We start from the raw sequence: 15696 nt of genomic DNA, 5'->3' as shown, positions 1-15696 counted from the left end.
GTATGTTTGGTCCATATAGGAAGGATTTCATCTATCAGGCTTCAACAGCAAAGCAAAAAATTTAACTTTTAGTACGAAAACTATGTGAAATGCAAAATGCTGTGGAAAGTGACTGCACATAAACTAAACAAATAATCCCAATCCCATCAATACACCAATGTAAAGATTAGGACATTTTCCACTCATTAGGTTTTGAACTTGAGATAAAATGTGCAAGTATTTGCTTTAGTGAAGCTTGTAGGAGGATTTTGTCATGTGGACAGAGCACGGATACCAGTTCCCCTCTGTTTCCAGTCATTATGCAATATGATAGATATATGATAGGTGAAATCTTCTTATCTAACTCTTGGCAAGAAAACTAAATAAATCCATTTCCTAAAATGTCAAACTCTTTCATTGATCAGATAAAAAGTTGGCAGACTGAGTGTTTTCAAAGTGATAAGTTACATAAACTGTAACTTTAAGTAGATTGTTTTCTAATGCTCCCTTTCATTATTATTATACTCCCACTGAATGTAAAAAATATAAACCATGAGCTACGGGGGGTGGGGGGACCTGATTTGAACTTTTACTGTTGCCTCTTTGTGATGCCATGTTTTTTTCTAACTTAGTGTTATCTCCTATTAACCCTGAAAAACAGCGTCAATTTTACGTTTTCACTCTTTTTAACAATTTGCCACAGACATTGGAAAAAGCAGCTGAAGTAAATTCAAGGGGCCCCAAATCATGTTAGCCTAATCCAATATAACTTTCGCATTCATTTATTTATTTTCTCTGCAAATCCTGTTTATCTGCATGTGCTTCGTTTCCAGAAAATGTAATACAGGGATCATACCCTTGTGTCCTCAGCAAGACACATTATTGTACTTTGTGGTATCGTTTGTCCTTCGGACTGAACAAGTTAGAGATATCGAGTAAACATAACTTGACTGGTTTCATTGTTAAATTTTCACATTCACAAAGCTTTTCTATAGAGTTCAACTAGATAAATGAAACTATACAAGGGCATTCTGCTCACAACTGTTTATTTGAGGGAGAGTTCACTGTGAAACAAAAACAATCTGTAGAGTCATTGCTCGGAACAGACGGGAAGAAAGGTTGCTAATTATTTTTAGCTCATCATTATCACAATCATAATTTCTTAAAATCAGAAAATAAGTAATCTAGTATGTAAACCTGAAACGCCACATGCTAATAACACCATAATCCAGCTGCAGCACACATTAAACAGGCTATGAGTATGCATTTTAATAACATGGTGAAAGAACCTTTGCTGTGGTCTTTTTGGGGTCATGTGCAAGTCTCCAGGCTGCTTACAGAGGCTGCTCGGAGACCGCGGTGTAGCTCTTCACACGTGCAAAGCAGAAGGGTGTGTACATGCTGTCCATGTCGAACTCCGTGATAACTGTTTCCCCAGAGAGCCTAGAAATATAATAATTCATGTGAATTTTTAAACAAATAGGAAACCCATGTTTATTTTCCTCTACTATGTACAAGCTACTCATCTCCTTACTTGTATGAGGTGTGGCAGGAGTGGTGGATCCACATCAGCTTACTGAAACTCTGGTGCCCCCCAGAGGACAGATGCAGTCCCACATGGAAGCTGTGTTCAGCCTCCGGAGGCGGGTTCCGCCTGCAGAACCGATTCCTTTGAAACTCGGCCGTTTTCTGTCAACAAATTATTTCATTTACAAGCCGAGCCGTTAACTCACCAGTTTGACTTTAAAGACGATACAGTGTCACCATTACAATAGCAGTTAGGTTAGTATAACAATTCACAATTAAATTGTTGTTCTTCTGTTATCACTCTCTGATAGCTTTGTACATAAACCTGAAAAAACCTTAATTATATGTATAACCAAATATGTACACAGAACATTGCAAGGAAAAAAAACAATAAAACTAGAAGTGTGAGAAATGTACTGCTCCAAGGTAATAAATTGAAGCATTACTTTGAATAGCAATGAGTACAAAAAATTATAACTATGTGGGTTTTGAAGAGTTTCACATTTCAGGTCACAATATTTTTTTTCCCCCCTCTGAATTGAGTTTGAAAATATGAAGGCACATTTCGGCCAACAAATGCAATGATACCAAAAAAGGCAACACTAAGTTCAAATTAGAACTTTAAAATAATAATTTTGAATATGAAATAGTAACTCATTGAAAGTATTTTTTTTTTATTAAATAATAATGACTATAAATCTTTTTTTTCCTTGTTAAAATGGGTTTCCATAATAAAGGAATTTTTTTTAAATAACACATTCACGTTCCAACTTTGCTTCGAAACTATTTGTCAAACCAAATTATTTCATTCAGAAATAGCTGCAGTTGGATTAAAGAGGCTGATGTTTTTTTGATTGAGTTTGAGTAAACAAATAAGATGAAACCCCCTCAGTAAAGAATGTACAATGGCCACTTCAGTCTTTCCTACAGATCTTTATCTCACTCAACAATTGCCCCAAACAATTTCTCACCTCCTCCTTCTTCTTCTTGCAGACAACAGCAAAAACTTTGGTTTGATTGTCGGTTTCCTGCGACAGACGGTAATGACCGAGCAGAACCGAATCCGATCTGAAGAATGAAACAAAATGTGACTATCGCAGAAAAGCGCTGGCACTCAACATTTAAAATTAATTGGATGTTGCAACGTCCTCTCCAGGTGAGAAAAGCAGAGACAGTTTACCTGGTGTTTCTGTTACGCAAGCGAGGGACAACGATTAGAGGGTCCTCGGGGGTGGTCTGCATGAAGACGTGGCCGTCAGGGAAGAAGCGCATGTACCTGTGATGGCAATGCTAACTCTTAGCTGTGATGTCTTTACAAGGCATGATCAAACAACACTGATCACAGTCAGATCTCTACCTGTAGAACTCAACGTTGTGCCAAGCCCTGTAAAATCCATCCAGAGATTGCTCTCCTTGACGCATGTATGTTGTCTTGCTGATGTAGACCCCTGTGACAATGAGCAATTTAGCAAAACTACATGTGAAGTGTAGTCGTAATAAAATACATATTCACCAGTACATGGCAAGCTTAAATAAAGTGGTATCCCATTCAACAAACAGGCACATTTTCAGATTTCTCCAGTAGATTGATTGTTATGGATTTATGATTTTTAGTACACATTTTTAATTGGCTGAAATGGGTGGGAAAATAAATATTAGTCCTAAGTGTGAAGGAGCATCCCAAATGTATAATCAATAAAAAATTTAATTACCATCAAAACGAACACGGGGCCTTCGCAGAAACATCTCCCTCCAGGATTGGAAGGGTACAACTTTGGTGCAGTTCCGTCCCCACACTCTTGCACAGGCTAAATGCCAAATCTCAGGGTCCCTGGGCAACAACAAAAAAGAAGATTGAGTGAACCTAAAACCATGTACATAGAATTGGCTTTTAATCAAGAACTATTGTGCAGTAACAATGAAAGCTCCCTAATTGATAGATCCAAGGTCCGCAATTTTGATAGGCAAAACTATAGAAAAACAAGCTTTCAAACATCTAAGCTGGTATGACGGCGGGACTGACCTTGCACAAATGTAAAACCCACGGCAAACCAGAGAGAGCTGCTCCAGGGCTCGCATGTCCAGATCACTGGACACAACCCAACGAAATATGTACATCAGGATTTCCCGCGGCAAGGCTGCAGTCAGATAAAACAGGAAGTAAATTTGTGACAATGAATGCAAGTTAATAATGACTTTAGACACAGTCACAACAAGATATGACAGATTTTGTTTTATTTTATATATATACCTGAAATGTGCATCTGAGACAGTTCCAGCTGAGGGGTGCAGATCTTTGGAAAGAGGGTTTCCAGAGAGAGCTGCTGATCAAAGTAGGTCAGCAGGTCCTCGATCTCCCCGTTGCTATCATTGTCCTCCATGCTGCAATTAAAACACGACGTATTCGCTTTATAAATGTTTGCTTTGACGTTGCTCCGAATGTTGAAACATTTCAGAGTTAGGTTTAGTTAACTGATCTAAAATGCAAAAAAAAAAAAGTGCTGCTCACTAGTTTCCTCCACCTCGGTCCCCATCAGGAGGACGGTTGTAGTTGATTTTGAACTCAATGTCAGGCACAAGCTGCATAGACAGGCGATAGAACTTGATAGCTGCAAGGAAAGAGGTAGAGTAAATATGCTTTGCCAAGAAAACGAAATTGAAGTGGTCAAGCTTCTCATACAAAAATTACAAAACTATATGGGTGTCGAAAATGCTCAATTACTGTCGATGGCAATGATGACATCTTTCAAATTTCACTTAAGATAATAAAAAAATAATGTAGACATTTTCACTAGTTTTAATTCGGTTGACTCCGAACAGAATTATTCTTATTTTTTAATGTGGTGATTTCGATCCAACATACATGCATACCTTCATAGACGGCTCCATTCTGCTCTTCCTGGACAGCTCTTAGGAACAGCTCTGTGGCCTGAGGGAAGGTGAAGCATGTCAGTTGCTCGACGGGGCTATCAATTTGAGTGACAGCACTCACCATACACACACACCATACATGCCAATGCATAACCTGGTGAACAGCTTTCACAACTTACTTTTTCCTCCTTGGCGATCTCTTGCGCCCTTCTCAAACTTTTAGCTCGCAGCAATCTGTCACTCATTCCACGTCCTCCAGAGCTCGGATTGAGTTCAGACATCCACTGATCTCTGAACACATTGAGCTGCACCTGCAATTCAATTTGAAATGGTTTTCATTCTTGCAAACATCTGAGGCAGCAAAATAAGTATAGACTTGAAAACTCTACATAGCTGACAGAGTGCAGAATATGGATATGTCCTTATTTTATATTTTCCAAGAAGAATGACAAAATATATAACCTATGATGCTCCTTTTTGTGCCATGATTCCATAAAAACTGCAAAAATATGTAAAAACTTGGCTAAGTATTCTGTAAAACACAGGCTCACAGTTACAACAATGGTACAACTACAAGCACAAACATGAATTGATGAGGGACTAGATACCAGTGTTGGAAAGCAGAGTGTGACAGAGCAGTCTGCGTTAAGACTGTACTTCAGTACTGAAAGGACACCAAATGTACCAAAAACTGCTCTAGGTCTGGAAAAACCTCTCAAATCAAGTCAAGTATCTACTTCATGACTCCTTCATGACTTCTTAAAATAACTGATTAGTTTTACAACCAAAGGTGTGTTACTATTAGGGTTGCTATTAGGGTTGCAAAGCGGCGGAAAGTTTCCAGTAAATTTCAGGAAACTTTCCATGGGAAGTAAAGCTGGGGAATTTTGGGAATATTCGAATTTGGGAATTAACTGGAAATGGGGGTAATTTGTGGAACTGTATGATATCCAAACATAAATATGTTGAGTAAAATATTACTCATCCTACCCAATGGGCTCAAAAATGTGGCCTCAATAGTCCAGGGTTCTAAAAATCTGTGCATGTGATAAGAGTAATGCATAGTGCCTGTACGGGGTGTGGCCTCAATATCCCTGGAGTAAGCAGTGTGTGTTTTAGTCAAGATGATGGTAAAAAATATTTTCCCCAGTTGCTGCTCTGTGTCATGCTGCTGTTGGGAGTGTATATAAGGGCATGTGTATTGCCTTACAAGTGACTGGTCTTTTTGTGTTATGTGTTGTTTTTTTACTGTGGCTGTGAGTATTTGCGAGCAGATGGCTGTTGGTAATGTCATACGCTGCTGTCTTTTAACTTTGCTGAAATGTGTGTGTGTGTGTGTGTGTGTGTGTGTGTGTGTGTGTGTGTGTGTGTGTGTGTGTGTGTGTGTGTGTTGATATTTGTCTCCTACTGTGTGCACAGTGTCTGGATGAAATGGGTGTGTGCTGTTTGTCCTTTTCACATTTAACTTGACCTTTCTTTTCAGCTCCCTCCCCTCAACATGCTTTTTTTCGCCAGGCCTTCTTTGTAAATAAGAATGTGTTCTTCAAAACCTGCCTGGTCAAATAAAGGTCAAATTAAAATGAAAATTGAAAATAGTTGCAGACCCCTACTCTAAAGTTTTGTCCTCAGAAGCTCCTGTGGAGACAGTGGAAACCAATGGGTATACTTTTGGTTCAGTCGTTTGATCATGCAGTCTTCATTAACTAAATATTTATTTAAACTTTATTTATTTATACAGAGTAGATGGGGTGAGCACACGTGACATGACAGCGCTCTGTTAACTGTTTAATGGAGCAAAAAGAAAACCAGAAGAGTCAGATAATATATCAGGAATACTGTAACAGTAGGCAACATTGCTCTCATGTCCTGATAGGCTCATTTGCAGTTTTTCCTTTATAGAAAACTATAAAAGAAAATATAAATCATGATGTGTATATAGAAGATTTCTAACCTGAAGGTTTGGGTCATCTAAATTTTCATCTTCATCCTCGATCGCAGCATCGATATCATTTTCGTCAGCCTGTACAAGGAGAGAGTGAAGTGTTACATAAACTAACCACAGGACCTGTTTGTCATTAAAACCTACTGTGTCTTTTAAATGGGCTTTATCTTCCTGCTGGTGAGAAAAACAAGACACCTGTTTGGATTCTGTGGAATCCTCATAGGAATTGTTCACTACTTTCTCTTTCATTAACCAGCTAAACAGTTGATCCATCAACTTTAAAAACAACCGAAAGACTAATCCATAAGAAGGTTGAAGGTAAATGCAGTCCTAGAGAGAAGAGACAATTTCCTGTAGTGCTTTAACTTTTTCCACATTGGACACTTGTGTAGTGTGGCGGACGGTAGTGAAGTATTATCTTGTTTTGGTCAAACTGTAATGACCCATCTCTTTCTACCACGAAATGTCACTATGCCCTCCGTGAAATTTCTCAGCTTGAGACCCGAATCATTCTCAAGGAAACCAACGACAAAACTATTCGAACTCCGCTGCTCCCTTCACTACGCACCATTATTTCCATGTAGGATTTATTTATAACTCATTTTGCAGACTGTTAAAGGTTAAATGTCAGGTCAGTTTTATCAAGTTCACATCGTGAAACGGTAAACCTTCTGTTCATACCCACTTTTGAACACAATGTACCGAGTGCAACTTTATGTTGGTGTTGTATTAATATTGCACGTTACATGTTTAATATGGTTTTCAAAAAAATTATACTTTTATTAAAAGAGTTTCAAAAACTCGAAAACCAGTTCAATAACAATCTGAACAAGATAGACACATGGCAATTTAAAGTCGCAACTGGGAACAGCCCACAAAAACAACCCCCATGTGGTAAACATTAGGTATGCTGATGCTAACATTCAGTTACCTAAACGGACAAATACAAATAGTTCATTTACAACATCATGCCCTTTTGTGGTCATTTAAGGGTCGTAACTAGTTAACCCATGTAACGACTTGTCGCGCGGACCTATGTGAAGTAAACAGGTGACGTTGGCTACGTTAGCTAGTTAGCTAGCTGGCTAACATGTTTGTCTCTGAATAAACTGGTCAAAAAGCGCGACGACCCACCATGACAGCTTGGCCAGCAGGTCTCTCTCGTTTAGTTTAAATCCTCACAAGCGTTCAACACGGGCGTTTACAGGTCACGGTCAGAGAAACGGACAACACAACGAACATATTTACGAGCTCGCAGAAACGCAGCCATTTCGCTGAGCGGCCGCGAGCCACAGTGACAACAGGAAGTCAGGAAGCTGCAGAGAGTCTGCGTGTCTGAGGACAAAAACCAAAACACTTATAAAGTCCTTACAATGTGCATGTCTGGGGATAAAAACAACTCAAATGTCCGCACAACAGCACACATGAGAGAATACTTTGGAAAAATAGTATAGTGACATTGAGAGACCAAGTGATGGGTTAAAACTTATTATTATTGTGCAGGTCGATTATCTCTAAATAAATAGGCGTATGGGAGAACAAAACGTTTATCATCGAATAGACGGCCAGTCTATGCCTAATGTCCAGTAGGCCTAAGTTAGGACTACTGGACATTAGGCCTAGCCTACTTGCTGTTTTTAAACGTCGTGACTAAATTTGAATTGGTCTACTTATCTGGTTGGTCAAAGCTTTCGAAATGTGACAAAAGCATAGACACAATCACAGAACATCATTGGTCTCTAAATTCAGTGTAACACCTGAAACATATTTACCATGAATCTGAAGGAACAGCTACTCCAATGGTTAAGTGTACCTGGTTTCAACAGCTGGTTCTGCAGACCCCTGGGTGCAATTTTCAGGAATGTTCACCCATAAAGCCAAAATCTGGATTATCTGAGAAATAGAACTAGTTTATTTAAAGACATGTCAAACATATGATGAGCTAGATTTGGTTGTTAGAAAATAATGTGCATTTGTAAACATTGCTGCTAGAATCTTAAAATTCATCTTATATTGGAATCCAACAGTGATGATGACCTATACAAATAAGTTTAACATGGTAATACAACACTTTAAAAGGATCATAGGCCTACTTTTATTTTTTATGCTTAAGTAGGGCCTATATTATTATGCTCATAATATTTTAGTTGTCTGTTTTACATACTTTTGGTACAGTTTAGTCCAGTTAACTTAATTTGTTTTTCCAAAGGGCAAAGTCATAAAAAACAGCCCTGTTTATGTCAGAAAACAAGCATTTTATAATTTTCGAAAGTGTTTGATGTTTCATTAAAATAACTGAATGAGAATGATAAATATAGGCCTACCCAGGGCGCAAAGTGGTTTTGCAGGCATGGTGTGTTGTAAAAGGTTGTTCAGAAATGCCACTAGGACCTTCAAGGATCACAGCGAGCACAACCTGGCTAGACTACCTGGTCAACTGCAGAGTGGAAAGCGGTAGGCAAAGGTAAAATGACTTGTAGATCATTATGAACTTTGCCAGTTCACTGCTGACATATATAATCATTTATTTTTTTGATATTGAGTTGGAATGTTTCCAACATCTAGATTTTTATTTAATTTTTTTTTAAGAGATAAGAGTAAATGTATGCATATTTAGTTGGATATTGTCACATTTGCATATATATTCAAACATCACGGAAAAAACTTCACTACAAAAAGTAATTGTTTTATCTTTAGTGTGTTTTCCAAAATAAGGGGGGTTTGCCCCCTGGTTAATAACCTATATTTAAAACAAGGGACCCACACTATTACAATACTAAATTTGGAATAACCAATACTTATATTTGTAACTACTTTAAACTACTTTGAGTTTTTTTTTATTAAGCTATGTGGTCATACTGTGTAGTACAATAAATAAAAATTTGACCAGAGAAGAAGAACGTGAGGCAAGATCAGCAATACTCGTTCACTTCCGGGATTGTTTTGCGCCTGGAAATCATTTTCGTTTTTTAAATATATTTTTTAATATCATCCTTTCTTTTTATAATTTTTGTGTTTCCCGAATAGTAACGACAAAGGAAATTCCACGAATCATAGAGTTTAGTTTTAAATAGACACACATGTTATGCCACAGACATTAAAAATGTGCATAGTTTTGTAGTAATGGATGGAGTGATTTATCTCGTTTTTGTATCTTTGCAGACGGAGAGCCGTGATTTGTTGTAATGCGACGCGAGGTTATGAGGGGCTCTGTGATGAACGGGCCTGGATGAAATGTTATTTATGTTGTATGTTAGACATACTGGATGTGGCCCAAAGATGTCAATCAACTGATAATCCCGTTGAGACATTTGTTGAACAGCGACCACGAATGCTCGGCTATGTGTTGCTGTGGTTTTGACGCGAGGAGGGTGAGTGCCTCTCATTGTATGTTCTTATGTTTTAGGACACTATTCACTGAAGAAGGCCAGTTTTTTTTTTATCTTTCTTCCTCTGTACCGCTTACATGTATGATGTTTTGACAGCACCTGGGCCACAACTAACACACCAACTGCACCATGGTTTGATGTCGCCATTAAGGTAGTCGGTTAAAAATAAATGAAAAATACGGACGAGCCAAGCTTTAATATGGAAACGATTCAAAGGGAATTAACCTATGGAATTCAATTATATCACCCAAACGTTTTTTTAATGCTACATTGCTCTCAGTCTGAACTAAACAAGGACTACAACCGCTAGCTCATATTAGCTGCGTTATGAACCAAACAGGAAGAAAGAAAAACGTGGGAATATTATGGTTACCGTCACTGTCCAATAGCTACTGTTAACATCGAGAAACTGGTTATTGACTGTTTACTAACGGACCCATTCGTAGTATACTGTATGCACCACTATTTGACTTGTCAGTTAACAGTGACATGCACCAGTAAAATAGGATAATTGCAAATATCTTTCATGATGTCACCAAAAACCATCTTGTAGGTCCACTTAACTGTCCCTCTTCAGAAGATGAATGTCTGTTAATGCCACAGGCAGATACACTGTGCTTCTTAGTAAAGGTAGGCCTACATCAGATAAGATGTAGCTAGGATTGGGAGGATGAATGGAACCCGATACAAACTTTATTGTGTATGTTGGAATGGTTTGTGTATGATATTAGCCAACATGTATTAGTTTATAGTTAGTTTGTGACCATGTTATGATGTAATTATTGCTTTAGTATGGCCCATGCAAATTGTATGTGACACAGAGATTCATTACTGTAACCAGCAGTTCATCCTGAGGTCCATAGAGTGAAGGTCTGTTAGTGCACGTCTACATAAATAATGCCAGTTCTTGTCATGTCCATCCCTCACCTTCTCAGCTAAAGGAAGCCAAGTCCATGACACCATGAGTCCTCCGGCTCGGCCTGCGGTCTTCTGCTGTTGTCACAGGAAAATCTGGTTGTATTCAGCAGCAGGAGGCAAACACATCCCTTATTTTCCACACACTTTGTACCTTCCCCCTGTGGATGCTATGGAAGGACAAGCATAATGAACAGATACACTACCATCCGACAGCTCGGGGATGGCACCTACGGCTCAGTCATCCTCGGCCGCAGTCTGGAGTCCGGAGAGCTAGTTGCCATAAAGAAGTGAGTGTCTGGAAATTGTTTGTTTTTGTGAAATCTGCAATACATTCTTCTTCCTTCTCGAGTTTAAGAGATGATGTTCTGTGTCTGAAAACCAGTGGTCGTCTGTATTATTATTATTATTATTAATAATAATAATAATAATAATAATAATAATAATAATAGATAAGATTTATAGCGCTTTTCTAGACGCTTGCTATATCTGTACAGATTAAGAGAACAGTGCGGGGCACCTTACAAGGTTATCATCAAGTGTTGACCCTTGTTTTGAGATTTATTAAACTTAACAGCAGGAAAAAAAATAGAATGTTATGCATTTTGATAGCCTGGAAATCCAGACCCAGCATTTTGATGTATTTATGAACAAATTATCTAAAAGTAAAAATAATATTTTTCAGAATGAAAAGGAAATTCTACTCTTGGGAGGAATGCATGAACCTCCGTGAAGTCAAGGTGAGTTGACCTTTTCCTAAAACATTTTGACACAGTTTAACATATATGGATAGCACAGAAGAAATTATGAAAAAAAAAATCAATCCAAAAGCCACTTCACTGGAATAACCTTTTCTGTACTTCTGTGAAATTTTCCACATAATCTCAAAGTTTTTCTTTTATTCTTTCAGTCCTTAAAGAAGCTCAACCATGCCAATGTGATCAAACTCAAGGAAGTTATTCGAGAAAATGATCACCTGTACTTTATATTTGAGTACATGAAGGAGAATTTATATCAGCTAATGAAAGACAGGTACGTGCAGTTGTTGCATGTTGCATTACTAATTCCACATTGGAAACTATATTTGGTATCTCTTACGGTTCTTAAAATATGTGATGTTTTGGATGTGCTTGTTTCTCGCTGCAGGACTCGGTTGTTTCCTGAATCTGCCGTAAGAAATATCATGTTTCAGATACTGCAGGGGCTCACGTTCATTCATAAACATGGTACGTCTGGTATCCACTACAGGGTGCTAAGTTAAATGTGCCAATGTGTACCATTTTGAGTCAAAGATAGTCATACAGTACGTCATGTCTTTTTTAAGGCTTTTTTCATAGGGACATGAAACCAGAGAACCTTCTGTGCATGGGCCCGGAGCTGGTGAAAATCGCAGACTTTGGGCTTGCCCGAGAAATCCGATCTCGACCACCATACACAGACTATGTCTCCACTAGATGGTGAGTTTCGGTAGGAGTCAACAACATAATGAGCTTCTACATGAAAGTGTGTTTAAATAGCTCGGTGCACTCTCAAGTACCCTCTCTCTTTGGTTGGACCAGGTACAGAGCCCCGGAGGTGCTCCTCAGATCCATATCATACAGTTCACCCATAGACCAGTGGGCGGTTGGCTGCATCATGGCGGAGCTTTACACCCTCAGGCCTCTTTTCCCAGGCTCCTCTGAAGTAGACACCATATTTAAGATTTGCCAAGTCTTGGGTACACCAAAGAAGGTAAACTTTATTTTTTTCACAGGTTGTACACAAAATCTGAAAGGTACATTGTCTAAAAGGAATTAAGTATGGTCTGCACAACGGCTTAATGTTTCGAAAGACACTGTTATTTAGCAAACACAATGTGGCAGACCATTTGGCCTTTCTCAGTTATATTTGGATTTGGGTGAACCTCGACCCAGAAGGGTACAGGTTTTGCGTGAGGCCGAACAACGCCCTGATAAGATGAGAGTATATCACGGCCTGTCGTGAGCTATAGCGGTATATTTTTGTGAAGTACAGCAAGTACTTGTCCTATATCACAGGTCTACTACTCTTACTACTATTACTGTTAATAGAGTCAAATTGTGTACGATGGACTGTGTCTTCTCCCTCTAGAATGATTGGCCGGAGGGATTCCAGCTGGCATGTGCTATGAATTTCCGTTGGCCTCAGTGTGTTCCCAGTAATCTGAAGACACTGATCCCGAACGCCAGTCCCGAAGCCATCCATCTGATGACAGACCTTCTCCAGTGGGATCCCAAGAAGAGACCAGCTTCTGCCCAGGTAGTGCACCACCTTCAAGTATATTCCAACAGCCCCTCGCAACTTGAGAACGAAGGCTGATGTCCAAATCTTTTAATATCTTCTCAGGCTCTCAGGTACTCTTACTTTCACGTGGGCCAGGCTTTGGGCACTCCTCAACAGATCCTGGAGCAGGGCAGACCTCGGCCGGGCCTTGTGCCACTGCAGGCTCCGTTACAGTCACAACAGACCCTGCATCAGCAGCAGCAGCAGCAGCCCCTGATGCTAAAGCCTGTGCCCCCCTGCCAGCCTCCCAGCCAACACTGCTCTCCCTCCAGGCCTCTCCAGCAGGTCCAGCCCTCCCCTGTGGCCCAGGCGGCTGCGTACCAACGGCACACAGAGCTGCTGCGAGAGCAACAGCAGAAGCACATCCTGAAGCAGGAACAGAGCGGGGGAATGCCACAGAGCCATCTTCCCTTCATTGTTGACAAGAGTCTCCAGAGCAAGGTAAGCTTTCTTGAGGTTATCACTTGTCTTGCATTTGCTGATGGACAGAATATTAAGACAGAGAAAACTCAGAAAAGTAAGAGTTATGACCATGAAGAAGGCTGAAGCCTACAAACGTTGCTGTACTTTTAATGTCTCTCCAAATTAATAAAAGCTTTTTTAATTTTTTTACTTTGGTCATAACACCTCCTCTTCTGCCTTTGAACTTTATTCCCTTCCATGAGCACCGGTGGTTTGAGAATATTAGAAGCACTCCTGCCACTTTATTTTTTTTAATAGACCATAAAATGTTCTTTCTTTAAATACTTAATTGTGGGAAATATTACTCATGCGTTTGATGTTCTTTTAGCCGACGAGACAAGAGTCAGAGAATGCTAACTCACTGAGCTATCAGTTGAAACCTAAAGGAGGGCGGCGGCGTTGGGGCCACCAAAAGGGTGAGGACTGGGACGACTACGAAGAAACTGATCTGACGTCCATAAGTATTCTGGGGAAAAGCAACTTCTCCACAGAGAAGTCGAGGCAGGGGGAGGACACACGGGGCAGGTGATGCTGTGATCCGTCATCGCATTTTAGCCCTTCAGGATTTTACTCAGAGCAGGTAATTCATACCATCTTCAACTTTCTCTTTCAGATATGAAAATGCTCTGGATTTCAGTCGACGCAACGGTGCGGAAGATGTACCTCTTAACCTGAACAAGAGTGCCGCCTACCAAGAGCCATCACGAACTGCCTCTGCTAAACAGCATTACTTGAGACAGTCACGATATTTACCTGGTAATGTATATTGAAAGACCAACCTTGATAAAGAGTACATCCTTGTAGGATTAAAATAAAAAAGGGTATCGACGTGTACAGGTGCTTTTACATATAACCCGTTTCAGTTTATATTTTTTCTTCAGTGATATTGAAGAGATGTAAAAGTTGACACTTTTTGTCCTGTTACTGCCTGGTCGTCATAATTCATAAAAAGTGTTTAATTTCTAAAAATATTTGAGTTATTTTATTTTTTTCTTCCTTGAGAACTGATCTTAATCTTAAAAACATGTGTTCAGCAGAGAATGTATCTGACAATCCTTTACTGTCTCCTTAAGGCATTAGCACAAAGAAGAATGTGGCCATAAATGCCAGTAAAGACTTTGCGGGAAGCCATCTTTGGGGCAACAGTAGTATGCCCTTTGGAGGGACTCTGCCGAGCAGAGGCGCTCACGGTAAACCTCCCGGAACACCTCACGCTTTTAACTTCACTGTTATCATTGCAACAATGTTCTCACTGTTTTGTTTGTTTGAAAATATCAGGTACAAATACAGTCCCCGGTGGATACATGCCGTCGTTTTACAAAAAAGACCTTGGTTCTGCCGGTCACAGAAGGCATCAGGTTCCGTCAGTGGATTCAACAGCTTCAAGTGAGGAGGAACTAAACTTCTTGTACACTATCTATATTTTATCTGGTATACATTTAATAGCTTTTTTATTTTATTCTACTTTAGATTATGCAACATGGCAGTCTGGCCGGAGTCCGATGAACACCTCTGCCAACATGCCGTTGGCCAACAAAAGCACCCCCGGTCTGCTGCCTCGCCCCCCGGTTCAGAGCATCCACGGGCGAACAGACTGGTCTGCCAAATATGGACACCGCTAGTGCCCCCTCTGGAGCTGTGATCAGCGCTCCGGAGAACTCTTTTCACCTCCAAAGAGTAGGCCTAGTTGTTTTATAATCAAAAAGTCTGTACTTGCATCTTACACAGCAATACAATTAGTTTTTCATTATGTGTGCTATTGATGTTGTGAGGTGTAAATTATCTTAAGTGTATGTGTATATCTAAATGCAACCGGCCAAAATGTGAGCCAAGTTTTGCTCCGCAGTGTTTTATTTTGTATTTCTTTCACATAAACTACTGTCCTGTGTTAAATGTATCATTGAATGTTGTTCACCAACCTGTATACTTAATATGCATATTATATATATGAAAACTTCACTGTGACTTGTTTTTGACTAACTCATTTCTTTGCCCCTGCACAGTACAGTCATTGTGTTTTTTTTTTTACATTCCTGCTGTTTTTTTTATGATGGAAGCCTTGTCAATCAGGAAATTATTATTTGTGCGTGTATGAAATTAAAAACCGCTTTCATTTCAGTGAAATTCAATGTTTGCCATATTGTACATATTGGTTTTTACTTTCAGAAGTACACATGCCATCCTCTTGGCCAAATTGTGTGAGAATAGGCTAATTAAACTGTTGACTGAGTACTGATATGTTCAATTGTGTCCCTTTTTCATGAACATTTTTTTATTGAGTGGTGTGACAGCTAATCAGACGCAAATTAA

At 39.4% G+C, this 15696-nt stretch overlaps 2 protein-coding genes across 2 annotated transcripts; one reads left to right on the top strand and one right to left on the bottom strand.

The window, feature by feature from the left end:
- Positions 1 to 1008: 1008 nt before the first annotated feature.
- Positions 1009 to 7600, bottom strand: fbxo9 (F-box protein 9). The gene is made up of 13 exons (XM_080037365.1): positions 7454 to 7600; positions 6329 to 6397; positions 4557 to 4688; positions 4378 to 4435; positions 4016 to 4115; positions 3758 to 3888; positions 3530 to 3644; positions 3219 to 3337; positions 2864 to 2954; positions 2687 to 2782; positions 2478 to 2574; positions 1514 to 1668; positions 1009 to 1422 (listed from the first exon to the last, which is right to left on the bottom strand). Exons 1-13 carry the CDS (start codon positions 7454 to 7456, stop codon positions 1314 to 1316), a joined length of 1275 nt encoding a protein of 424 aa, XP_079893491.1. The 5' UTR covers positions 7457 to 7600; the 3' UTR covers positions 1009 to 1313.
- Positions 7601 to 9506: 1906 nt separating this feature from the next.
- LOC307257380 (serine/threonine-protein kinase ICK-like) lies at positions 9507 to 15583 on the top strand. Its single transcript, XM_080036603.1, has 14 exons — positions 9507 to 9690; positions 10644 to 10913; positions 11309 to 11363; positions 11534 to 11655; positions 11770 to 11849; positions 11948 to 12080; positions 12183 to 12354; positions 12733 to 12900; positions 12988 to 13365; positions 13715 to 13911; positions 14000 to 14142; positions 14460 to 14576; positions 14665 to 14772; positions 14857 to 15583. The coding sequence occupies exons 2-14, from the start codon at positions 10813 to 10815 to the stop codon at positions 15006 to 15008; spliced, it is 1926 nt and encodes a 641-aa protein (XP_079892729.1). The 5' UTR covers positions 9507 to 9690; positions 10644 to 10812; the 3' UTR covers positions 15009 to 15583.
- Positions 15584 to 15696: the final 113 nt, after the last annotated feature.

Source organism: Ammodytes marinus (assembly GCF_949987685.1).
Source record: "Ammodytes marinus genome assembly, chromosome: 11".
NCBI lineage: Eukaryota > Metazoa > Chordata > Actinopteri > Uranoscopiformes > Ammodytidae > Ammodytes > Ammodytes marinus.
Note: the sequence above shows the minus strand (reverse complement) of the source record. Positions and strands in the feature narration are given on the sequence as shown.

Bases quoted from the DNA above. Each gene is read 5' to 3' on its own strand.
- fbxo9 (XM_080037365.1), bottom strand. The intron at 2,783-2,863 runs GTAGAGATCTGA...TTGCCATCACAG, and splicing joins CACAACGTTGAGTTCTACAG to GTACATGCGCTTCTTCCCTG. The intron at 2,575-2,686 runs GTAAACTGTCTC...TTCATTCTTCAG, and splicing joins TTGCGTAACAGAAACACCAG to ATCGGATTCGGTTCTGCTCG.
- LOC307257380 (XM_080036603.1), top strand. From the start codon at position 10,813: ATGAACAGATACACTACCATCCGACAGCTCGGGGATGGCACCTACGGC. The intron at 10,914-11,308 runs GTGAGTGTCTGG...AATATTTTTCAG, and splicing joins GAGCTAGTTGCCATAAAGAA to AATGAAAAGGAAATTCTACT. The intron at 11,364-11,533 runs GTGAGTTGACCT...TTATTCTTTCAG, and splicing joins TGAACCTCCGTGAAGTCAAG to TCCTTAAAGAAGCTCAACCA.